The 27,310-nt window shown below is 36.6% G+C and overlaps 1 protein-coding gene across 1 annotated transcript; it reads right to left on the bottom strand.

Moving 5' to 3' along the window:
• Nucleotides 1-15,385: 15,385 nt before the first annotated feature.
• Nucleotides 15,386-16,095, bottom strand: LOC131621979 (probable histone H2B.1). The gene has a single exon (XM_058893037.1). The coding sequence runs from the start codon at nucleotides 16,032-16,034 to the stop codon at nucleotides 15,588-15,590; it is 447 nt and encodes a 148-aa protein (XP_058749020.1). The 5' UTR covers nucleotides 16,035-16,095; the 3' UTR covers nucleotides 15,386-15,587.
• Nucleotides 16,096-27,310: the final 11,215 nt, after the last annotated feature.

Here is a 27,310-nt window from a genome sequence, read left to right as displayed (position 1 = left end):
TGGTCGCGTTGTTGAAAGAGAACAAAGATTGCTTTGCATGGGATTACAATGAGATGCCTGGTTTAGGGCGCGATTTGGTCGAATTGAAGTTACCTATAAAGGAAGGAAAAAAGCCCATCAAGCAAACTCATAGAAGGTTCGCACCAGAAATTCATTCGAAGATTAAGGCAGAAGTCGAAAGACTCCTACGGTGTAAGTTCATCAGAACCACAAGGTATGTCGAATGGATTGCTAATGTTGTACCAGTTATTAAAAAGAATGGTTCATTAAGAGTATGCATAGATTTTCGTGATCTAAATGCAGCAACTCCTAAGGATGAATATCCCATGCCTGTGGCAGAAATGTTAGTGGATTCAGCCGCAGGTTTCGAGTATCTAAGTATGTTGGATGGATACTCTGGTTATAATCAGATTTTCATTGCAGAAGAGGATGTGTCTAAAACAGCTTTTCGTTGCCCAGGGGCAATAGGCACCTATGAGTGGGTTGTGATGTCGTTCAGTTTAAAGAATGCTGGGGCAACCTACCAGAGAGCAATGAATTCTATATTTCACGATTTTATAGAAACGTTCATGCAAGTATACATAGATGACATCGTTGTTAAATCTGTCTCAGATTGCGATCATCTAAATCATCTAATCCAATCATTCGAAAGAATGAGAAAACATGGCTTAAAGATGAATCCCCTCAAATGTGCTTTCTTTGTGCAGGCTGGAGATTTCCTGGGCTTCGTGGTTCATAAAAAGGGGATAGAAATTAATCAGAATAAAACGAAGGCTATTATGGAAACCAAGCCTCCATCCACGAAGAAAGATTTGCAGTCCTTGCTGGGGAAGATAAACTTCTTAAGAAGGTTCATCTCTAATTTGAGTGGACGCACACAAGCTTTCTCTCCTCTACTTCGTCTAAGGGAAGGAAAGTTCGTATGCGTGTCGAACATCAAGAAGCTTTTGATAAAATCAAGCAATACTTGATCCATCCACCAATCTTATCTCCCCCAAATGGGAAGAAGCACATGTGCCTGTATATTTCAGCTTCGGATAATACAATAGGCAGTATGTTAGCACAAGAAGATGAAAATGGCATCGAAAGAGCCATTTATTATTTAAGTAGAGTACTCAATGATGCAGAGACTAGGTATAGCGCAATAGAAAAACTCCGCCTTTGTTTATATTTCTCTTGTATCAAACTTAAGTATTATATAAAGCCAGTTGATATTTATGTTTCGTCTCATTGTGATGTTATCAAACATATGCTATCAAAGCCAATATTGCACAGTCGAATTGGCAAATGGGCTTTAGCCCTTACTGAGTACTCACTGATATATCAACCTCTCAAGGCAATGAAAGGTCAGATTGTGTCAGATTTCATTGTTGACCATGCAGTGGTTGAGAACCCTCAACAATATGTAGATTTGAAGCCTTGGAAGCTATACTTCGATGGTTCGACTCATAGAGAAGGAACTGGTGTTGGAATATTGATAATTTCTCCTGATGGAATTCCAACAAAGCTCAAGTATAAGATAGAAGGTCCTTTATGCTCCAACAACGAAGCTGAATATGAAGCATTAATTGCTGGACTTGAAGCTTTGTTAGAATTGGGGGCAACCAGAGTCGAAATTAGAGGAGATTCTGAACTGGTGATTAGACAACTGACAAAGGAATACAAATGCATCAAAGAAAATTTGATCATGTACTTTGTCATAGCAAATAGGTTGCTCAAGAAATTCGAGTATGTGGAATTAAAACACGTCTCAAGGACCAACAACCAAGAAGCAAATGACTTGGCACAGTTAGCCTCAGGATACAGGGTATCAAAAGAGAAGTTAGAAGAACTGATCGAAGTAAGAGGGAGAGAAATGTCTACTAAACTTTCCCCAAGTGATCTGGAGAATTCATAATTAGGTTACGCTAACAAAGAAGAGTTCGAAGTATTAAACATAGACTCATTGACAGATGCAGATTGGAGAAGTCCAATAGTAAACTATCTAAAAAATCCTTCGACAGACACAGACAGGAAGGTGAAATATAGAGCCCTGTCATACTTTTTGATGGGAAACGAATTGTTCAAGAAAACTCCTGAAGGTGTATTGTTGAAATGCTTGGGTGAAGCAGAAGCATATTTGGCTCTTTCAAATGTACACAGTGGAGCATGTGGTGCACATCAAGCAGGACATAAAATGAAATGGCTTTTGTTTCGTTATGGAATGTATTGGCCTTCCATGTTAAAAGACTGCATAGAGTTTGCGAAAGGGTGTCAAAAATGTCAAGAACATGCAGGTATCCAACACGCCCCAGCAAACGAATTAAGTTCAATAGTGAAACCATGGCCTTTTAGGGGATGGACACTAGATTTGATTGGAGAAATTCACCCCAAATCGTCTAAAGGTCAAAGATACATATTGGTAGGAATAAACTACTTCACAAAATGGGTCGAAGCAATATCACTTGCGAATGTGGACCAAGAGGCTGTGATTGAGTTTATTCAAAAACATATTATATACAGATTTGGAATCCCAGAAAGTATAACTACTGATCAAGGATCAGTGTTCACTGGGCGAAAGATGCAGGACTTCGCCAAAGAAATAGGGTTCAAATTGTTTACTTCTACACCTTACTATGCTCAGGCAAATGGACAAGTTGAAGCAGCAAACAAGATAATAATTGGTCTTATCAAGAAACATGTGGGGAAAAAACCCAAGAATTGGCATAAAACTTTGGACCAAGCACTTTGGGCTTGTCGAACATCTCCAAAAGAAGCTACAAATACAACGCCTTTCCAACTGACGTTTGGTCACGACGCAGTACTCCCAATCGAGATACATCTGCAGTCAGTAAGGATACAAAGACAGGCAGAAATCCCTCCCAACATATACTGGGAGTTAATGATGAATGAATTAGTAGACCTGGACGAAGATAGAATTCGAGCATTGGAGATGATAAAAAGGCAAAAGGAAAGAGTATCCAGAGCATACAACAAAAAGGTGAAAGGTAAAACATTTATCAATAATGACTTAGTTTGGAAAGTTATTTTACCTATAGATCGAAAGAATCAGGCACTTGGTAAATGGTCCCCACACTGGGAAGGACCCTTTCGAATCTTAAAGGTATTTTCGAATAATGCTTACGAAATCGAAGAATTAGCAGAAGATCGCAGGATCTTAAGAGTAAATGGGAAGTATCTAAAGAGATACAAACCAAGCATGCATGAAGTGAAGATTGCAAAAACGTAGATATCAGAGTATACTACATAAGCCAAAATGGTTGAACTAACACCAAAATGGCTTTGTTATCTAAACAAGCATGTATAGCAAAAAATTAAAAGAAGAAGATGAGTAAAATTCGAAATATCTTCCACAAATATTAAGAGGATACATTCATGACAAGAGGTTTGGTGTCCAAAACATGGAAGATTACAAAAAGAAACTAAAGCGAATAAAAACCTAAAACTAAAACACCTCCTAGTTGATCCTCTGGTCTAAACCTTCTAGAGATAGCAGGGGCAAGCTTTCCGCCTCGAACATATCCATGGACCCAGAGTTACGCATCCTTCTCACTATACCCTTTTTGAGGAATATGTAAGATAGGAGTCTCCCATATGGAAGACACGTCACAACCCCTTGACGAGCAGCAGCCATAGAGACTGCCTCAACAAGCCCTTTGAAGATCATCAAAGGAAAGTTGATTTTCTTCCCACGAAAGCCACAGAGTATAAACTCTAAATCTTCTACCATGATGCTATTTTGATCATGGTTTCGTGGATGAAAGTTACCCACAAGGAGTTGGTGCCAAATCCTGATGACCTTGGCGCTGAAAGGGTCATTGTCCATGAGAGTCCTCAACAGAAGATGAGTGGTCATGTTGAAGCTGTTATCATCAAAGGTCTCCCCAGAGTTGTTGCATCTCATTAGGTTAGAGATGGTGGTGGGAGTGATCCTATTGTGGGCACCTCGAACCTCAGAGACTACAGTGGTTCTACCTTCTGGATCTATGCGTAGAGACGCAAACATCCAAAAATCCGCTAACATGTTAGGATAAACAAGTCCCTCCAAGATTTCATAATAGAAATCAAGCTCTTGGTTGACAAAGAAAGCACTAATGCTTATGGAGTTGCTTTCAAAGTCTTCTTCAGAAACTTTGAACTCCTTTTTGATGCAAGCTCTGATATTGTTATAAGTGAGGGGTACTGCCATTTTGGAGAGAAAGATTTGGAAATGTTTTTCTGGTTTTGTGTTTGAGAAAATGTGAAAGGATGCAACGAAGTTTCAAGATAAGGTTCTGTGGAACAAGAGTGAAGAAAAGAAGTGTGATGTTAAGCACTTATATAGACCTGGGGGCAGGAGTGGAACGGTTTAATTTTTAATGGTGATTAGACTGCATTTGGTATTCCAAAGAGAAGTTATGGCTTCCGCCGTTTCCCGCCCTTGGAAGTTGAGATGCAATCATGAAAAAGTGATGCACGCATGTCTTAAAGAGATGTTTTGGAGAAAGTGACGTCATCACTTAATAATGATTACGGCTAAGGGAGTGGAAACGTCAAGTCTAAGCTAAAGGGTGCGAAGGATGGTCAGATCACGTGTTTTACATTAATTAAAATTACTGTGGCAAATCAGAAAATAGATTTTGGCGAAGTCTGGAAGATTTGCTAAACACACTGCTCGCGAGTATTGCAAAATATGGACAAAGTGGAAGATAAAAGTTAAGCAGATAAAAGTTAAGCATACATATATATTCTGCGAAGAGTTTGATTATGAAGCAAAAGTACAGCATGATAACGAAGTACAAAGTTTGAGGTAACTAATTAAAATCTTTAGGGAGACTATCTTTGATCTTCGAATACTGAATTTCCCAGGAAGACATGCGAAGTTCGATCAGGTCCCTTTGTTTCTTCAGTTCGTCAATTTCAGGAACTAGTTTTCGTGCAGCCTCGAAATGTTGGATTCCTAAACGTACAACTTCAGTCAATTCCTGCTCATTGATTTGTTGAATGGTTGCCTTGCGAGATTCAGCCTCCTTTATCTTTTCTTCAAGCTGGACAATCTCTTGTTTCCAAGATTGGATATTCTGCTCACATTCATCATACTCTTTCTGTTTCTCTGAGCGTTTAAGCTTGAGAGCATCACCTTTCTTCGACGCATCAGTAGCGGCTTTCCAAGAAGAATGATGAGAGGCCATCTTCGCAGTTAGCTGTTCGTCGACATTTCGTTTCGAAGAATATTGGCCTGGAGTTGTTCGACTAGAGAACCCAGCAAGAGAATCACCTCTGAAACTTCTTTTGAAACTTGAAATAGATCCACTTTCTTCAAAAGTTGATTCAAGCTATGACTCTTGGTAGGATTCTTACTAAGGACGTCAACAAGATTGGTTCCAAAGAACTTTTCTTTTATTTGATGAAGGAGATCAGGGGTGTCCTCTTTGTCACCAGATTCTGTAGGAACGGCTGGAGAGGGTCAGTTTGCTTAAGCTGTTCCAATTCTGAAAGAGTAGGTTTCGCAGAGATAGGCGTCGAAGTTGTTCCAGGAGTAACTATGGTTGCAAAGGTTGAAGTTTCTTGAGGACTGTTTTCATCCGGTTTAGAAATTTCCTCCATGGCATCTTGTTCAGACACAGTGTCTTCACTACCATTTGGTCGCTTATTCGCATTATCACTACCTGAGCATTGATGATCTTCTCCCAGGTTTTTACCTTGATGGGTAGGTGGGGATTCATCAGTCGAAAGGCTTTCTTCGATTGGCTCATTAGGAAAGACGGTTGCAAGAGGCCTAGCATCTTCAAGAACTGTTGAGAGAACATGAGATTTGTTTTGAGGAACATCTGCGTTAAACAAACCAGAATTAATCATAATGACAAGATTCTGAGGAGTCTATTGATTGTAATGAAGAAGTTATGATTACCTTGGAATCTATCGACATCAACGGTAAAGTTGAAAGCTTTAAGGCCGGAAGTAGCAGTGCCAGTATCATCCTGCAATAACAAGGTAAAAGTTAATCATTAAGTTAAAGTTAATAAAAATGATTATGGGCTGAAACCCAGGTACCTTGGTTGAAATATTGTCTGGGCTCGAATTATGACTTTCGACAACAAGAACGTTGCTGGCAGTCTTTAAAGGTGATTCTTCAGAAGACACTTTGTCACTAGACGAAATAACTTTCGAGGAACCCGACCCTTTCTCCTTGCCAACAGGGGTGACAGCTTTCTGTCTCTTTTTATGTCCTTGCCTAGTGCAGGGAGGAGATTTGTCTTCATCGTCCGAAGCAGCCGTTGAGGAAGCTTTTCGCTTTAAAGCTACCGAGGGTTTCGAGCTCTGGAAAGTGTGGGGTGAACAAAGTGAGCACTACTCACAGGTTATACATTGTTTAAAAATATAGAGTATGGATATACCGTGGGTTTCTTGTCAGCAGTAACAGAATCACTCTCACTGGGCTTGTTGCTCTTCGATGCTCCAGAATCTTTTTGTGTAGAAGTTTCTTTAACTCTCTTCCTTAGAGCAACAGCTGCAATAAAACTTAGAATCAGCATTTTAACGGAATAAGAAGAGTTAGTCGAAAGATTGTCTAAACCCAAACCTTTAGGTATTGGAGTTAAGACGCGAACATGTTTAAGATCTATATGAAGATGTCCTTTGAAAGTATACAGGGTATGCTTAGTCAGAACCACTCGCGCAGCGCGTTTTTTAGTGCTTTCCTGAAGGATTTTTAAGACATTCCCACACACAAACCAGTCTGGAAAAGGAGGGCTCAGAGCCACACCAAAATCAGCACTTGGCAGCGGAGGGAATTTCGGAGGATTAAGTTCGAAAGCCACTTCATAACGCAGTTCTGGTCGAACAGACGGAGGCAATTTCAACTTATCCAATTTCGTAGAAAACTTCTCACGCAAATTGACTGCGGCTCCGCGAACAGTCCGACTAAGATCATCAGGGCTGTAGATAGTTTCAAAGAAGTTCTGAAAGGCTTGAATTTCTTTAATATGAGTCGAAGTACCTTTTTGAAATTTCTCCTGCACATCAGCAAAAGCTGCAGTTAGTTCCTGAGTTAGATTCTCAGCATCAAAGATTTGTGTAGTATAATACTCCGTCCACCATTCATGAAAATCCTGAGTGGAGTAAAAAGCGGGTTCGAAAGCAACAGGAGAAAGATGGGCAACGTCAGCATATCTGGCGATCTTTGATTCGCATTCTTCTTCAGATAAATACAATGTATGGAAGCACATATGGCTCCTCTTGTCATATAGACACTTGGGTTTCACTTGAACCAGTCCAAATTATCTCGAAACCAGATTTGGTTGGTAGCAGAGGAGAACATATTGGCTTTTGGAGGGGCGAAGACGGTGATAGAATAACCTTGGGGTAAGGAAAGCTCCCCAAATAGTCATAGATTCAGTCTCTTGATCTTGAGATGTTGGTGGAAACTTTCGAGTGAACCATTCGGGACCTACTGTCCTGTTTACGAACGGAGCCATCGAAGGGCTGAATTGATGACACCGAGCAAACATCATGACATATGCTAGGAAGTGCTCGCGAAGTTTCCCAGTCTCCTCTTTTGGGGTTAGCGAAGCCAACCTGGTTCCTTCTACAGTTCGATTTTTAATATCTGGATCTTCTTCGTTCACAACACCTCGAAATGGGAGCTGAGTCTCGAAAGTGGCATTAAGCCACAACTGCAATAACCAGAAAGGACCAGCGTAGAGCAAAGATCCACTTTTGTAGTTCTTAGTAAGGTTCATGGCTTCACTAAGGTTTTCGTAAAGGAATCCTAGGATTAATTGGCTCAGGTTTAGTCTTTTTCCAGCATGTAGCTGATTAACCATGCAAAGATATCTCTTTGCAACTTGTATGGATCTGGAGCAGAAAATACACCTTGAGAGCCATAATGCTAAGAAAGCAATATGCTCCTCGTCGGAGACTTCTTCCTGCGTTGTATCATGATATTTCTGGATGAAGGCAATATAAGTAACTGTTGCCTCGTTAAAATTAATGGTGTCAGTATCCATATCATTTGGGTCAAAAGTTTCCCCAGTTGGTCGAAGCCCTGTGATAGCAGCTATGTCAAAGAGAGTAGGGGTAACCATTCCACATGGAAGATGGAAAGTATTGTGGGAAGCATCCCAGAAGTGAACCGCCGCTACTAACATGGTTTGGTTATACTCTAATCCTGTTTTTGACAGTTGGATTAAATCATATATTCCTAATCTTTTCCAGAAGGATGTCTTTTTTCCCTCTACTTTCGTTAGCCAAGCATAATACAGTTCAGGATCTTTTGCTAACGGGATTGACCTAAACACTTTCACGAAATTGGTCGTGTAATTTAACCTAATTTTTGCCAGAGCCAAAGGGGTTGCAGTCGAAACTTCTGCTGCATTATCAGGTTCTCCTAAAGATGGGTGTTCATCTTCATCTATCCTAATTTTACTAACTAGAGGTCTAGTTTTATAATAAGCAGGAAAGAATTTATCCAGAAAAGGGCTAGTTTCTCCTGGTAACGGACCCATAAAAGCATGAGGTTTTCCAGAAAGTTCAAAAGGGATGATTACCTGAGAAGCGTAGATAGCGCGCGCCTCTGCAGTGTTAGGGTTTGGTATGTGTTCTTGCTCCCCTATCTGGGTAGGATGTTGAAGTTTTGGAACAGGTTGAAGAACGTTTGAAGAAGCCATGGATGAGTTTGATTTAGAAAATGGGTTTGGAAGTGACCAAAGATGTTCTCTTCTGAAGAAAGAATGAGGAAATAAGAGTGAAGGTTGTATGAGGAAACTGAGTCAGATATTTAAAGGTTTTTAACGGAAACCCTTTCAAAATCTTTTGGGTAAAAGCCAAGAGACACGTGGCGAACGATGATTTAATCCAATGGCGGTCGAATAATTACTAACCTTACTCCTAGTATATAGGAGTAATGATCAAGAAGCAAGGTCAGAATATGGGAATGTAAGTTATGAGAAGACATCTTTGAAAATGACAAGACGTTTTGGAAACAGGGTCATCAATGATTATGACGTCAATTAAACAATCTTGGAACTTTCAAAGATAAGTAAGGGACGAAATCTTATGACGACAAGAAACGCCTATTTCTCTTGTTTTTCTAAACAGGCATTTATTGGGGGCAATTTGTTAGCTAAAGATTTCGTTTTGCAAATATGATCCTTCGAAGGGTGAAGACTCGAAGGAGGATGGTTGCTGATGACCATCTTTGAAGATAAAATGGCTCCTGATGGCCATGTTTCGAGGATGAAGAATTTTTAAGTCATAACGGAGATAGTGAATGCTGAAGCTAGTAGGAGTGTATATCTTCGATACTTAGACAAATTTTACGAAATATGTTAAGTATTGATGCTTAGCGTGTTTTTGTGGTATTTTAATGTTAAGTTATATTGCCACGCGTCGAAGGAGGATTCAGGCGGGAGGATTTGAAATTCGAAGAAGTTTGCATAACTGTCCAGAGACAGATGGCTTTCCAAGGATTCTCATGAGAAACGTGGCATTAGATTAGCGTAGGACCGTTAAGGTCGAAACTAGTATAAATAAGGGTTCTAATGTTAGGATTCAGGGTGTTCATTTTGTACAAATCACTCACATATTACTCAAGTATCATGTGTTAAGAGAAAGAGTTCGCTGAGAAATGTACGTATGACACCACCACCATTTTAATACATGTGTATTTTCTTCTATTTTCAAGTATCTTTCGATATTATCGCATTTCGTTTACTTCTTGCCATTTACATTCCTGCACTCTTTATTTTCATGTTATTTATCTTTGAAGTATTTAACATTTCTGCACTTTAAGATTCTTGCACTTTTACAGTTTTTGTCTTATGTTTTATCTTGACTTACCTTTCGCTGGAGTTATATTTACGTGTATAACCAAGTGATTGCTAACCTTTATTATTTCGATTGAGTAATTCTTATTTTCAAGGCAAATCATAAACATGGTTCGAATCATCATAAATAACAATCTTTTTGACTATGTCCTAGGATCAATCTAGTCGATCCTGCGAGTAACCAAATCATATTTATTATAGTTTGGAAGACTAGCGGTTGTTTACCGGAAATCACCGTAAACAGCAGTCCAACATTCAATGTTACTATTCATCATCTTCATCCTCGTTTCCTGTGGATTCTTCCATGGAATTTTCTGCGAGTTTTCATGCGAATTTTACTATGAAAAATTATGTACTTTTGAAACCTGTAAAATAGCCATAACAAATATGCAAAAGGTACCCTACCACCCTAATTTGACCCTCCTGAATCCAAATACAGTGTTAGTTTTGGAAGAAAAGTATCGTATCATGAGTTTCGAAGAGAAGATCTCGATTGCCCTAACCATGGTGGATCCATGTTCATGCGTCAAAGCTTGGTTATGATGATCCAGATGCCTCCTAAATCTTTCTAGGAACTTAAACAAACAGTTAAATACGATTGAAAACAAATTAAAACGTGAAATATGAAACTTTGAAATATGTATGGATATGTCACTTATGGAGCACGATTTCTATGGACATTCCGGCGTGGTTAGTGATTCAATCTCACCTTATATTGCCTCTGGAGATGAGTGGAACCAATGCTTGGCTTTTGTAATAGCTGGAACACGAAAATAATCTTGTGCCCTAGTTCTTGAGTTTTTACAACTTTGGAACCCTTGTTCTTCACCCAAATTTTTGTCCTCTGATAACACGAAAATGTATCACATATTTGGCTTGATTTACATATATTATTTCCCTATTTTATCTTAATTATGTTGCTTTATGTTGGTATTATGCTGGTATTTCCATTGTTTTAGGTTTTATGTTCGTTTTGAGGACTATTTGTGAAAAGGAAAAGAAATGGAGCTAAAATGACTACTAATTGTGCCTAAAAGATAAAAAATGGGTGCTGAAGTGAAAAGGAGGTGCAAAGAAGACCCAATTGTGCAAAGATGCAAGCCCAAACCACAAAGAATGAAGAAATGAAAATAATATATATATATATATATATATATATATATATATATATATATATATATATATATATAAAACATGGGGCCCACCTCCTATATATATTATATATAATATATATACTATATATAATATATATATTATATATAATATATATATATATTATATATAATATATATATATATATATATAACTATATATATATATATATATAAACAAAATGTGACGTGGTCACATTTGTTACCTGTGTGACGTTTAGTCACATTGTTGATGATGGATAAATGGAGACGTCCGTCTCCTACAAAATAGGGGGCCACGTCTCCTTTTTGGGACGCACGTCTCCTTCCACTAGGTCCACTTGAGACGCACGTCTCAAGTCTGTTTTGAAAGTGGAGAATTACACGCCGCAACGTACTTCTGCAGAGTCAATTAATGTGCTATATTTTAGGAGAAAAAAGGGGACCAGCTAGAACAAGCAGTTACCACAATAACACTATAAAAAGAGCTGAATATTCACGTAAAAGTGTTGGACCATGCTTTGTCCCAGCCACAGTTTTTCTTCTGCATTTTTATTCCAGCATTTTATTTCCAGCAATTGTTTTCTATTTTGTTTATCTTTTCTCACAACAATTTCTACACCGGAAATTGTTGTGAACTTTTAACTAGATCTAACCTTACGTTAGATCATAGTATTTTATTTCCTTGTTTTTATTTGATCGAAGAATTTATCGAAGAACAATCCAACCGACTTGTGGTGGAAGTTCAAGTACTCCAAGATTCAAGTTTTATTTCAGATTTATATTATTCAGGTTTATTATTTACCACCTTTATTTATATTATTATTGCATGATATATTATATGCCAATTAATATGCCTATTATTATGAACCGAATTTATTTATGCATGTTTAACCATATTAATATGTCTGCCTAATTTATTTAGATGTCGGTATGTAAAGTAATTTAACCGTAGGGATCCGAAATAAATTGGCTTAATTATGTTTTATTAAATGTCACTTGTTTTTGGTTTGTATGTCTAATTTAATTAGTAAGTCTTAAAACCAATAGAGCGAAAGTTTGAGGGGTTAAGACGGTCAAAGGTTAAAATCAATAGAGCGAAAGTTTGAGATCTTTAACTGGATAGTAGACATAGGACATTAGTTTTAAGGATGGCGAAAGCGTATTAGAACTAATTAGAACTTATTTATTTTCAAAAAGTGTTTTTAAACCCGCGCGGGATGGCGAAAGCGTACGTTAGGGATATTAGCATGTACCGAGTCAACAGAGCGAGAGTTTGAGATTAGGAGATTTAAATAGATAACGACTTCATAAAACAAGCATTTTATTAACTATGTTGTTTTCAAAAAGCGTTTCTAAATTTGGTGGGATGGCGAAAGCGTACATTAAGAGTTAGGATCGTAGTCTGAATCAATAGAGCGACAGTTTGAGAGGAGGACTTTTAAATAATATAGTTAGTAAAGATCTTTGATTTAATTAGAATCTGGCCAATGAAACTTCGGATCACCTAAGTCAGATGAACTACATACCGATATCCGCGCATTTATATTTTATTTAGATTTAGGATTTTAGTTTCCCCATTTATAAAAAACCCAAATATCATTAGCCTTAGCTTTACATAGTAACTTTAGATAACGGTAGGTCGATTTATAGTCCCTGTGGATTCGATATCTTTTAAAACTACACGACACGACTGTGCACTTGCAGTTATCCCGACTAATAGACACGCAAAGTCGCGATCATCCTCCCTCTTGTGCTGAATGTAATGTGAATATATAGGGATCAATTAGGTCAATAGTTTAGGAAATAAATCATGTGATTGAGAAGAATGAAGTCTGATTGAAAAAATCATATATTCTTTCTATTCTTGGGCTTGATCTATTTCATGCACATTTTTCTTTTAATATGAACCATTGGATTGCATTTGACCTAATTAAATTAAAAGAAATCTTTGAAGCATTGATCCTATCATTATTTTATGATTTTATTTGACTTTTATTTGAATTTAAATGATAAAAAATCAAATATTAATGAAATAAATATCATAATAATAATTTTAATAACCAATGGACCTCCCTTGGGCTCAAAATTTCGTGGATGGTTCAAAATATTAAAGCCCATTACTCAAAAAGTTAAAATTCTTCACTTTGCCTTTTTGCGTTTTCTCAAAAATAGTCCAATTTGTGAAAGCCATAACTCCTTCAATTTTTATCATATGTGGATGTTCTAGGACTTTTTGGAAAGCCCAAGATGTCTTCTAAAAGTCACTTTGGAACATATTTTTTATTTGGAGATTTTATCTTGATGATAATACTCCTGACAAAAAACAACTTTTTGCGATCTTCTAGAAGGACCTGTAATGTTTTGGCTCATATCTCTCAAATGGTGCATTTCTTGACTTTGGGCCCAACATCAAAGTTATAGAGAATTTAATTTACTTAAAAAAAGCTTTGGTTGGGAAACTTATGATAAAGTATGAGAGAGATATGGCCAGTCAAAGTTGGGTTGACTTTCTCCTAGAAACCCTAATTTAGTAACTTGGAATTTTGTGGCTTTCTGATCTTTCCTTGATGATTCATGATCAACCTTTGATTAAATGATGGATTTGACTTCAAAATATTGACATTGATCAAAAAATCAGGAATTTTGACTGTAATTTGACCACAGTTGACTTTTAGGTCAAACTAATCAACTGTTGACCATTTGAGTAGTTGATTGGGCAATCTTGTGATTTAGGGCTTGCAAATTGGCATGAGGATATTTTGAAGTATATTAGAGGCCATGAAGTCCATTTGAGGTGTCAGAACCTGATTTTACTTATCAAAAATCAAAACCTTAGTTGTGGGTTGATTATTTAGGAGATAGGTAAGTGTGTCCAATTCTTGCATAGTCTTGAACATTTGAAAGTCAGGTGAATCAAAATATCTTGAAATATGATGGGCAAATTTTGGGGTATGACACCAAGTCACAAATAAATTCCCTGTAAAGGACACCAATCAAAAATACTCAAAATACTTAATAAAGGTTCAAATCTAAACAAAGTAAGGAAGTGGTGTGAAGCCTTGTAATGGGTTTTGTTCATCATGGAATTACATCAAAAAACACAAACACATGTTCCTTCTCTTCTAAGAACAAGTTAAGTCCATTCCATACTTAGGCGTGTAAGTCTCCCAAGGCCGAGCATCGTGGATTGTGACCTTAACCTCTGTTCACCTAAAAAACACCAAAACAAACAAAAACATGTGAGTCGAACTACGGCGCTCTGATTCCTGAAAAGGATACGTAGGCATTGGGTCGCGGGGCCTAAGCGAGCACAATTGTAAATAATTCTTTATTTTCCCTGTATTTCTTTTGCATTCATTCGCATTTAGGCTTAGATATAGATTACACCCTTTAGATAGAAACAAACATAGGTGGATACCGTCGAGTACGACAGACGTGAGGGATGCTAGTACCTTCCCCTTGCGTAACCGACTCCCATACCCTGATTCTCTAGTTGTAAGACCTTATTCTTATTCTTTGTCAGGTGTTCTGATATTCCTTTCCCTCGATGAGATAAATATATTAGTGGCGACTCTGTTCATTTTTCGCGAGCGTGCGACAATAATTAGCAGTGTTACAGGATCGAGATATTACACTATACATCGCTACTAAGATATATAAAGGGATTGGATAGTTCTGAGTTTCCTAAATGGGCCATTAGTGAAATACTAACAAAAATCAGAGAAAAACAAGAGATTAGAAAATAAGTACCTTATTTTTTAATGCAAATTCTAGAGATTCAAGGAAACTATTTGATTCAAATTTAATGATTCAGACCCAAGAAACTTCAATGACAATAGCAAAGATCTCAAGGAAAGAAGATAAGTTATATACTAAATGGCAAATGAAGTCGGAAAATGAATTTAAATCCCAAATTATAACTAAAGACATCAAAATCAAGGTCCTGTTCAACAAAACATACCATCATCCAGGTTTATCGAAACATGGTACTATGATCCAAATTTATACTTCAACGATTAACGAAACATGAAACAATCATTCAAATTTAACAAATTTAAGATCATTAACACTTAAATATCAAATTTGCATCAAAATCTCAAACATAGAGGTTCACATGTCACAAATCCCTTACTCAAACATAGAGGAACACCATCGTGCAAATCACGTTACATTATATGTTTTACTAAAATAAGTGAAACACCAAGACCAAAGAATTTCTTATTTAACTTCAACACGTATAACCTAGCCAAAGCCGGGTAATATTTGGGTGCAAAATTTTGAATTATGCAGCAATTACCATAAGCTTATACACACAATATGCAAGAAACCAATTATTATTCTGCACAACAGATAACCGAAAGAACAGTATAATGATTTCAGCCATAGTCGTCCTTAAATCTGAGCACTAACTTTAGGGAAATCATCATGGCGGGGTGGCATGCCACAAAAAAACCAAAGTAGAGTGAAGCAATTTCACAAGAAAGACAAATACATGTCCCGTAATAGAATTTTAATACTTCAAGTTCTTCTATAACCAATAACAGAGGTTCATTAATTCGTAAAAATTTTCATTTGATTAAAAAGAGAGTTACACACTAATTCAGTCCTAATTCTATCAGAAACAACTCTATAATAACCTTTAGAAATTTCAAGCACTTGTAAACTTGGTCACAGCTTTGGTTCCCTCTGAGACAGCATGCTTCGCCAACTCACCAGGAAGAACAAGCCTAACAGCCGTCTGAATTTCCCTTGATGTGATTGTTGGTTTCTTGTTGTACCTTGCGAGTCTGGAAGATTCAGCGGCAAGCTTCTCGAAGATGTCGTTGATGAAGCTGTTCATGATTCCCATGGCCTTGCTTGAGATACCAATGTCTGGGTGAACTTGCTTCAGAACTTTAAAGATGTAGATCTTGTATGTCTCCACGCTCTTCTTGTTTCTCTTCTTCTTCTTGTCTCCGGAGGCGGCACCAGCTTCTTTGGGTAGTTTCTTTCCGGCCTTGGGTTTCTTCTCGGCGGGAGCCTTCTCGGCCACCGTAGACTTCTTCTCTTCTACAGGTTTCTTCTCAGCAGGTTTCTTCTCTCCCTTTGGCGCCATTAGAGAATTAAGAATTTGAAACTTTCGAGAAAATTTAGGGTTTTGAATTTGAAATGAGGAAATGAAATGTGATGAGGAATGGAAATGTTGCGGTGATTTATATATAAGAAGATTCTCGCGTTTCTATTGGCCAAGGTGGGTTATTTGCGGATTGTTCACGTGGAACTATTTTTAATCGTTATACAAATGAGGGACATAACAATCGACGGTCATGATGCTGTGGGTGCGTTGATACATGCTTTTAATTTAATTTTATTCCAATAAAACTCTCGTATATAACTATACTTAATAAAATAAAATATATATTTAATTATTGTTTAACTTCTACTGTTAAAGATATTTTAAACATATTTTATAAAATATTACAAAAAAAATTCATCTACAAAAATTTATAAATTTTTAAAGTATGATAAGTTAAACTTTTATTTTTATTTTAAACTCTTTACAAAAACGACACATTTAAAAAACAAATCATGCAAAATTTTAAGTTGTTCTTAATAGTAAAAACTAAATTTATTTTAGAATATTTTTGTAAAGAACTCTTCATAGGATCTTTAAAGTTGTCAAAAACACGAGTAAGAGAATGGTTTTCTGGCCGATGACCAATAGATTTAAATCTCCTTAATAATTTAAGTGTTCTCTAATGCTGAAGATATTCTAGGTATATTGCACTCAGCAAATTATGCATGCAGCATACATACACATGTTATGTCACCATAAGACAAAAAAAACATCAAAAGCTCTAATGTACTTTTCACAAAAAAATTCAAAAATTAAAATGTATTACTATAATCCCTTGCAACGACATCAAAAACGTGTTGTATGAACTAATGATAGGTGCAAGTATACACAGTCAAATAGTAGTAAGTGATATAAAAGTAAGTGTAATGATCCCACGGAGATTGTAACAACTTAAATTGATTCTCACATTAAAATCTTGTGAGTGGCCATGTCAAAGCAAGCCTAGTGAAGATAATAGAATGATCATACTCCATTATATGGGGAATTTTACATAATAGGTCTTTCCACACCCCACCCCTTTTATATGTCTTTAGAGCAAGATGAAGTCGAATACACCCTAGACATAGTCCACAAGGGTATATCTAAGAAGCACCTCAGGGCTCAGAGGAAAGGAATTGGCTAAGAAAGTCCTTATAGCAAGATATTACTGGCCTTCAATGGTACAGAATGCCAAGGAATATGTGATGAAGGGTGAAAAGTTCCAAAAATACCGAGACATTCACATCTCCCATCCATTTGAACTTAGTACTTTAACTGTGTCATTTTCATTCTCCCAATGGAGCATGGACATCCTTGGTGTTTTCCCACTAGCTTTAGGGAAAATAAAGTTTCTAATTATGTGTGTATATTACTTCACCAATTGGATCGACATTCCAAAATTCACAATGAGATTCATCCTCATTAGTGTCCTTCATCGATTTTCAAATGGGTTTCAATATGAAATTTTATTCTCCGAAAGACCAACACCTTCAAGGTTCCCATCTTTAAATATTTCAAGATCATTCTAAAATTTCATGAGGTTTTTTTTCAAAGATACCTCCTGATCAGACAAATCAATGGCCTTGTATATGTACATCCTAGGACTCGTCGAGAAATGATTATGCCTTTAAAACTTTAAGAATTTATCTTTGCACAGGGGGAGCAATAAAATTACCAGGATATGTAGGAGAGAACTTGGGAGAATACTCATCATTGTTAAAGGTCTCTGTCACGATCTCAAAGAGACTCAGTTGAGCGGTACAGTCAAAAGGTGAAACAGATTAAAATTTATCTTTGAAATCATTGAGTCTATCCATATATACATCAAACATACTTCGACCTTGCTAAAGTAGACCAGTCCTTGGGGGAGATCACGGTTAGCAGACGTTCTTAAAACATGAATCAAATGAAAGAAAAATGCTAGTGTATGAATGTTATTATTGTATTCACATTAATGTTTGAAAAATTTTACATAGGTTGAACTCAAAGGGTCTGGATGTGTGAGAGAAATCCCCAAATGGTTTAGAATTCAAATTTTGAAGTCATTAAAGGGAACGATGATCCACATCCTGGTGAACAAGCATTCGTGCAGAGGAAATCCAACTATTCGATATCGGCTACACTACTACTTACCAGTTTTTGCATGGATTACTTTCCAAACTGCAGATGTACCAATATCTCAATGAGTAAGATCTATTGTAACACCCTAATTCTCCAACGGTAATAATTAAATAATTAGAAGGAATTAAAACTAGACAATTAGGATATCACCTCCATTCACCACATATGTTCATATAACAAGATACGCAACACATAATCACATATTTATCATATCTGAACTTCATTTCATTTATTTGCAGCAGAAAAACACCAACAACAATTATTCTTAACTCTTCAACTTAAGTTATAATTATCATGATTTAAAATTCAACATACATCATCAAATAAATCCAACAAAGTGGAGTTCTATAAAATTTTTACTCCTGACATAATAAAACAAACGCAAATATCCCTAGTGTTACGTTCCGAGCTGACATTGACTCAATCTTCGCAATACGAGATAATCTTCTCGGCTAACCTCAACCTCAAGATACTTCAAATCATTTGCACGTTACCCACGTAGAGGTAACATTTAAACAGAAGGGGTGACATATCATAATAATATAAAAGAAAGCATAATAATGAGCAGATAGCAATTTAAGTTCACATAATCATACTTCTTTGCCTACTGCCTTTACTTCGTTTATAGAAATCAGAAGGTATATCAATATACAATCAACAATCCAAACAACACATAACATCTATCATAGTATAATCCATACATCTTCCACATCATATAGCATCGAGTTAACAATAATAACGTAATGGAATGAGACCGATACCGACTCAATGCATGTGGTACCAACAGGGCATAAGCCCTCTCCATAATTCCAAATAGGGCAGCAACAGGGCATAAGCCCTCAGCTTAATTAACGCCAATCCAGGCCAACAACAGGGCATAAACCCTCAATAATGAATGCATGCAACACCGACATGTAACAACATAATTATGCAATAACAGAGCATAAGTCCTTAACATTAAGCCATTCCAAGCCAGCAACAACATCATTATCATGCAATATCATATGCAATAACAGAGAATAAGCCCTCAAGATTACGCCATTCTAGGCCAACAAAAGCAACATCATCATGCAATATGTTATACAATTTATCCACACTTCATTCAAACAATATCATCACTTCAATCACAACAACATTCATCATATTCCGTACCACACTAAAAAAAAGCATAAGCCTCCAATAGAAAAATAATCATTTAATGCTATCAAAATTATTATAACATCAAAGAGAATGTTTTTAGCTTTCTAACGGTCCAAACGGCGAGTCAAACGGACACCCAGATCAACAGTTATTAATTTTAAAAGTTTTAACAAAATTACAAACATCGACGTAATATACTGATGCCATAACAACTTATTACACACCAGTTAAATTTATTTTCCAGAACCTGAAACCATTTTTATTGAAAATAATATCACATTAGCTTTCTAACGCTTTGAACGAGTGTCATAACCTAATTTTTGACCCTAAGATTATCCATTCATGTGCATTCTAATCATTGATTAAGATCACAATCTTGAGGTTGCTCCTTTGATGTTGTGCTCACCTTATATTTAGGAGGGACCATCAAGCACCTATATTTTATCTTGTATGTATACAACTAACCAAAATACAAAAATATATCTTTGTCTTCAATGTTTTGATGCAAGGTAGTTGTTGAAGCAAGTGCATCTACACCTCTCCTAAATTAGGGTTTTGAGGGTAATCTTCAATTGACTGAGCATTCATGGAAGCTAGATGTATTTAATGCAATAGGGACTTCTTATCATCAAATTCCATGTTCTAAGCATCTCCCCACTTCATTTGGTCAAGTTCATCTCAAGATTGTGTGGTTTGATTCATCAAGGAATTTCATAGGTTCATTTGTTTATTTCTATGCCTTCTTCAACAAGTTTCATCAAGATATGGACCTTAAAATAAAGTGTGATTTAATAGAATATCATTTCAAGGTCTTATGTACCTCCTCATGCTTTATTATGCAAGGAAATTTCAAAAGATTCCAAGATTGATTAAAGAAGATAGACCTAAATTGGACAAGTTCTTGGTTATGTGATCCAAAGGGCATAACTTCCTCAATTTTCAACATTTTTGAGTGCTTGTTTTTGCAAAATACTCTCTTTCATATCATCAACAACTTCTCTTCACAAGTCAAGAAGAAATTTTATGAAGAAAAGTCATCAAAAGTTAAAAGACATTACAAGTCTCCTTTGAAAGTTAAGGAATTGTGTACCAACTTCAAATGATCATAACTTGCTCAATTTTTATTATCTTAAGCCCATTCTTTTTGCATAATAATCTTGAGTGAGTCTACTTTGATCCATCTATGATGTTAAAGATCAAAATACAAGTGGAATATCATGTTTGAAGAAGAAACATTATAGGTCATGTTGGTGTGCCTAGGGTTTCAAGGCATAACTTGTGTGCAAGACTGTTCCAAGGCCAAATGATTCAAAAATCACTTTCTCTTACATAACTTCTCTACAACTTTCATGTTGGGACTTTTGGCAAATTCAATCTCTAAGATGCACTTTTGGCATATACATCAAGGTGTTTGATGAAATGACCTCGAGGGAATGCCTTATTTTTGTCCAAGTTGCCAAACCTAAATCTTTTGATTCATGGCACCTATGGAGTTGATTCTTTTTGCATCATGTTCTATGTGATGATAATATTATTTCGCTCAAGAAAAATTGGAAAATGCACGAGCCAATTTTGAAAGCCCTTGATCCAAAGTTGTGTACTCAAAGAGGTCAAAAAATTAGAAAGTTTCTAAGTATGGAAGCAATTTTATTTCACCAACTTTGAGGATTAGCAACTTTGTGCTCAAATTTCCAAATGAAACCTTTCCAAACACATTGTGCTCTTTGTAATCTCAGCTTCCCAAAGAGTATAAGATTGTATCATAAAGGTTCTTGAATAAGAAGAACCATTATTGAAAAGTTGGCTCCATGGCATCTTTTTTTTTTTGGTTTCGAATCAAACTTGGAGTAAATTTGGATTATAGGCCAAATTACTTAAATTTAAGTTGTTAAACATGTTCAACTAATTGCTCAGATGCGTTTTGATTAGTTTTGCACTCAATTTGGAGTCGTTTTGGATGAATCACAAGTCACATTTTCCTCACATGTCAGGTTCACACGAATTCATTCATTCTCGATCCTTCTTGCACGCTTGAGTATTGCATCACACTCGGCTATAAATAAGGGACGTATTACACTCATTTCCACAAGCTTTGAGAGCCAATTGACCCCTGTTAAGATCCCATACGAACTCTGAACTTGAAATTCCAATTTCTTTGATTCTCACCCTGGCTCACAAAAATCTCCACACAGTTAGCTTCATTGAACTTCATTGAAGCTAACCACACTCTTACATTGAAGAATCGTGCACTGAATTGAGCTACTCCATTCAACTTATGATTGTCATTATGTTTGGTAAAACTAACTAATGAGAACATGTTGAACATAGATGTTCTATTCACTTCAACTAAAGAAGACATGTCGAGAAAGATGTCTTATACAGATTTTATTCGACATCGCGTCTGTTATAATTACAACTGGATCTGTTGAAGTCGATTAATGTACAGGTGCAGAATATTTTGGAATATTATGCAATCCGATGTCGCGCTAGATTTAAGGGATAAGATATTGTCTCTGTTTCAAGATATTTGATTAGTTACTAAATATGGATAATATTTAGGAATCTAATGATTTGAGCCTTATCTTTCATGGAGAAGATTTGTTTAGGCAAAGTAACACACGATTTGTTTAGGCAGTTCCCCTTGTCGTCCTCGCGTAGGGTATGTCTGCCCCTAATTCTAAACTTAGAATTAGGATATATGGTATTGAATTGCAAAGTGTTTACAAGAGAAAAAATGTTACCAACAACCCACTACAAATGCAGAAAATTGATACAATATTCTTCTATCCCCTTGATTCGAGCTGAACCAATTGTGTCGCCGATCTTTGATAAACCCCCGGTTGTAGCTACCTTGTTAAGAACCCAATTCGATTCTCAAACCCTCTGCTCGATTGATTTAATCCCAAGATCGTGACCTCGATTCTTCCTTCTCTATCCTCTGATTATAGCTACCTTGTTGAGTGAACCCATGATTCCTAAATCCCTTAAGCACGGCTGAATATTGATGAAGCGAAGAATCGTCAAAAACCTCCAAATCCCAATGATCTTGGAGGACAAAACCCTCAAATTTTATTCAAGAAAAACCCACAATCTCTTAACCCGAACAAGACATGAATCTTCACTCATAGTGGCAAGACACTTAGCCTCGGTCATTGATACCTCATTTAGGTCAAGAATGTATACATTGTTAACTCTCAGGCCGTTAAACACGTCATCCTTCTTATCATTATTTCTAATTTTGCAACTTTCTTTTGAAAAGGAGACTGAGTATCCTGTGTAGCACAATTGACTAATGCTAATAAGATTGTGTTTAAGGCCCTTAACTAGAAAGACGTCTGAGATAGTAGTAGAAGAGGGATTACCTACACTACCTTTACCGAGTATAGCTCCTTTGTTGTTATCACCATAGGTCACAAATCCTTTCTTCTTAGCCACGAAGTCATAGAATAAGGACAAGTCACCCGTCATATGTCTTGAGCACCCGCTATCGAGAAACCATCTTCTCTCAGAGGACTCAAGACATTCTACCTACAATATTAAACAAGGGAAATAGGTACCCAATTTTCATTGGGTCCTTGTGTGTGAGTGAAACAAGGGTTGCTCTTGGGGAACCATTTGAAGATGCCTTTTAGGAACCAAGAATCTCCTAAAATGACATTTCCTAATAGTATGGCCCATTTTGCAACAATATAGACAAGCCTAGTTTGTATGGTCATTATGTTTGCTTGATTGATATTTTATCACATAAGTGTTTTTTTTATAAGGATTAATCATATTATTTATAAAATGTGATTGATCAATAGCAAATGTAACTTTGGGTATGAAGCTTTGTATAATTTAGTTTTGAGAGTTCTAGCCTCTTTTTGCCAAATGTGACAAGACTCACATCCACCCCATTTAAACCAAAAATACTTGTCATTTTCGCTCTTGCCTTTGATAGCCTCTATCATAGAATCCTTGAGAGTTTCTAGTTCAATTTTGGAATTGGAAACCTTTTTTTCAAGGTATAAAAAAAATTCTTATTTGAAGCCAAGCGTTTGAAAGCTTCCTTGGCTTCTTGATGTAGATTATCAAAGGCTTTTTGTAACTCAGAATAAGACATTTTATCAAAATTATTATATTTGAGGTGACTTACATTCTTTTTCTTCTTTTGGTGTGCCATAAGACATAGATTGACCGTCTCCTCTTCATCACTTGAATTTTCTTTGCTAGAAGAATCACTATCACTTTCCCAAGCAATGTATGCCCTCCTAGCTTTTGTTTATTTCTTTTGGAACTTATTCGTTTCCTTGTCTTTCTTGAGCGATGGACATCCCGACTTGTAGTGATCGGGCTTACCACAGTTGTATCATGATCCTTTTGACTTGGATTTCTTACTATCATCTTGCTTGTTAGGCTTGGCTTGACGTCCATAGTCGACAAGGTTGTTGTCCGAGTGTTTGATTTCATTCTTACGAAAATACCTATAGTACTTTCTTGCAAACAAACCCATATCTTTATCCGAACTTTCACCTTCATCACTAGAGTCACTTTCACATGAATCCTTGAGGGATGACTTTGAGCTTGAAGCCTTTAACACGATTGACTTCTTATCGGTGTCTTTTGACTTTTCTTTCTTTTCATGCTTGTTTAGATTCATGAGATCTTGCTCATGTTCTTCAAGCTTTCTAAATAGAGCCGTAAGATCCAAAGTAGTTAGACCGTTGGCTTCCTTGATTGACGTGACCTTCGGTTGCCATTCCCTACTAAGACATCTTAAAACTTTATTAGTAGCAACAACATTGGGAGTAATATGTCCTAGAGTGTGTAAGCGATTGATAATATGAGAAAATCTCTTTTGCATTTCCGCAATGGTTTCCCCTTGCTTCATGTGAAAGAGATCAAACTCTTGCGTTAAAGTGTTGATTCTAGCTAGTTTGACATCATTAGTTCCCTCATGAGCGATTTGTAATGCGTCCCACATTGCCTTAGTCGTTTCACAATGTGACACTCGAAAGTACTCATCAACTCCTAGGGAAGCTATAATCATATTTCTAGCTTTCCAATCATAAGCATAATTCTTTTCATCTTTTTCATCCCATTGTGCTTCCGATTTTGGTCTGATAACGCCACCCTCATTGGTTATGGTTATTGCCATAGTACCTTCGAGAATGACTTTCCATATTTTTCTATCAACGGAGTTGATATGCACACACATACAGTCTTTCCAATAACTATAGTTTTCACAGGCGCTATATTGTACGCCCCTTTTGGATCGTTCTCCATTTTCTAAAAAGTTATATACGAAGTGAAGGATAGAAAAACACTTAGAAAGGGGGGGTTTGAATAAGTGTAGCTTTAAAAACTTGACAGATAAAAATAAATTGCACAGTTATTTTTATCCTGGTTCGTTGTTAACTAAACTACTCCAGTCCACCCCCGCAGAGATGATTTACCTCAACTGAGGATTTAATCCACTAATCGCACGGATTACAATGGTTCTCCACTTAGTCAGCAACTAAGTCTTCCAGAGTCTTCTGATCACACACTGATCACTCCAGGAACAACTGCTTAGATACCCTCTAAGACTTTTCTAGAGTATTCTGATCCACACGATCACTCTAGTTACAACCTGCTTAGATAACCTCTAAGACTTCCTAGAGTATTCTGATCCACACGATCACTCTAGTTCCTTACAACTTAATGTAATCAATTCTAAGAGTATTACAATTGCTTCTTAAAAGCTATAATCACAAACTGTGATATTTCTCTTAACGTTTAAGCTTAATCTCACTAATATATTACAACAGCAATGTAGTGAGCTTTGATGAAGATGAAGATTCTGAGCTTTGAATAGAACAGAGTTTCAGCAAGTTAATATGAGTTGTTTTGTGCAGAATCGTTAACCTTGCTTCTCATCAGAACTTCATATTTATAGGCGTTGGAGAAGATGACCGTTGAGTGCATTTAATGCTTTGCGTGTTCCGTACAGCATCGCATTTAATGTTATACGCTTTTGTCAACTACCTCGAGCCTTGTTCACGCTGTGTCTACTGACGTTGCCTATTATAGCTTTTAACGTTCCTTTTGTCAGTCAGCGTAGCTTGCCACTTGTACTTCCTTCTGATCTGATGTTTGTGAATACAACGTTTGAATATCATCAGAGTCAAACAGCTTGGTGCAAAGCATCTTCTGATCTTCTGACCTTGAAGTGCTTCTGAGCGTGATACCATCAGAACTTCAGTGCTTCTGATCTCATGTTCTTCTGATGCTTCCATAGACCCATGTTCTGATTCTGCTTCGACCATCTTCTGATGTCTTGCCAGACCATGTTCTGATGTTGCATGCTGAACCCTTGAGACAAAGCTTCTGAGCGCTGAATTATGCATACTCTTTATATATTTCCTGAAAAGGAAATTGCATTGGATTAGAGTACCATATTATCTTAAGCAAAATTCATATTATTGTTATCATCAAAACTAAGATAATTGATCAGAACAAATCTTGTTCTAACAATCTCCCCCTTTTTGATGATGACAAAAACATATATAAATGATATGAATTTGCGATCAGAAAGAGCAGACGGCAAAAGACAAATTACACAGCTATAGCATAAGCATATGAATATGTCTCCCCCTGAGATTAACAATCTCCCCCTGAGATAAATAATCTCCCCCTGAAATAAATACTCGAAGAACTTTAATAAAAGACTTCCCTGATTATTTCGGTAGAGACGATCACATAAGCTTCTGTCTTCAGAGAATTCGTAGCTTCTGACTTCTGCTTCCATTGGACAGCTTCAGAACTAGAATTTCTTTAGATCCCTAGAACACTCACAGCTTCTGATTCCTGCTTCCATCTAGGACAGCTTCAGAACTTGAATTTCTTTGATCTTCAGAACATTCACAGCTTCTGATTTCTGCTTCCATTTAGGACAGCTTCAGAACTTGAATTTCTTTGATCTTCAGAACATTCACAGCTTCTGATTTCTGCTTCCATTTAGGACAGCTTCAGAACTTGAGTTTTCTGGATCTTTAGAACATTCACAGCTTCTGATTTCTGCTTCCCTCGAATAGCTTCAGAGCTTTGAATTTCTACCAACATCACTTCATGCTAGATTTGTATCAGAACATTGTTGAATGTACCAGAGCATCATCAGAGCATCTCTACATCCTGAAATGTTACAGAACAAAAACTAAACGACAAAAGTCAGCATGAACGAGTCAGAACATAAAATGTATATTAGAACACATGATATGTATCAGAGCCATATAGGCTAAAATAATGTTATCAGAGCAAATAGAATTTTGTCAGAGCAAATAGACAAATATGGATCAGATTCTATTTTCAGTGCTTCTGATTCATTCTTCTTTCTTGCTTCTGATTTCTGAAGCTTGACAGCGCTCGGCTTGCTTCAGTTTCCATGAGCTTATTCTTTTTACAGAATAACACTTCTTATGGTTTTGCTTCTGTGTTTGCTTTGAAGATTCTCTTCACTTCTTTATACCTGCAAAACACTTAAACCATATAGAACTTGCAGTTCTTGTTAGTAAATAGCAACTGACTAAATCAAATCATTTATCATTTATCTTTCTCCCCCTTTTTGTCATATCATCAAAAAACAGAAAAGATTCAGAGACAAACAAAAAGAAACGCACGGAGGAAGAAAATCATTTCATTGAAGTTCAAACAGCAGGTACAGAAGTACATGGAGATAAGTAAGATCAGATGCACAAAAACAGATGCAACGAAAAGAAAGAAACAACACAGACTCAATCTAAGATGGCCCTAGCCTTGACAAGATCTTGGCCAGCATCTCTTGAACCTCATTGTTGTGTCCTTCTTGCCTCACCATGAAAGCTCTATACTCATCATTGAGTGAGCTTTGCTCATCCTGTCTCCTCTGAATTTCTTCCAGAGTCCTTGCAAGATGAGAAGATTCATCAGAAGAAGCTTCACCGCTTTCAACCACAGGAATAGCAACTTGATCTGTAGCTTCCATGGATAGATCATTTGTAGGGATTTCCTCAACAGGA

The sequence above is a fragment of the Vicia villosa genome, unplaced genomic scaffold (genome assembly GCF_029867415.1).
Source record: "Vicia villosa cultivar HV-30 ecotype Madison, WI unplaced genomic scaffold, Vvil1.0 ctg.000020F_1_1_3, whole genome shotgun sequence".
In the NCBI taxonomy this organism is placed as follows: domain Eukaryota; kingdom Viridiplantae; phylum Streptophyta; class Magnoliopsida; order Fabales; family Fabaceae; genus Vicia; species Vicia villosa.
Note: the sequence above shows the minus strand (reverse complement) of the source record. Positions and strands in the feature narration are given on the sequence as shown.

Coding starts and splice junctions, on each gene's coding strand:
- LOC131621979 (XM_058893037.1), bottom strand. CDS start 16,034: ATGGCGCCAAAGGGAGAGAAGAAACCTGCTGAGAAGAAACCTGTAGAA.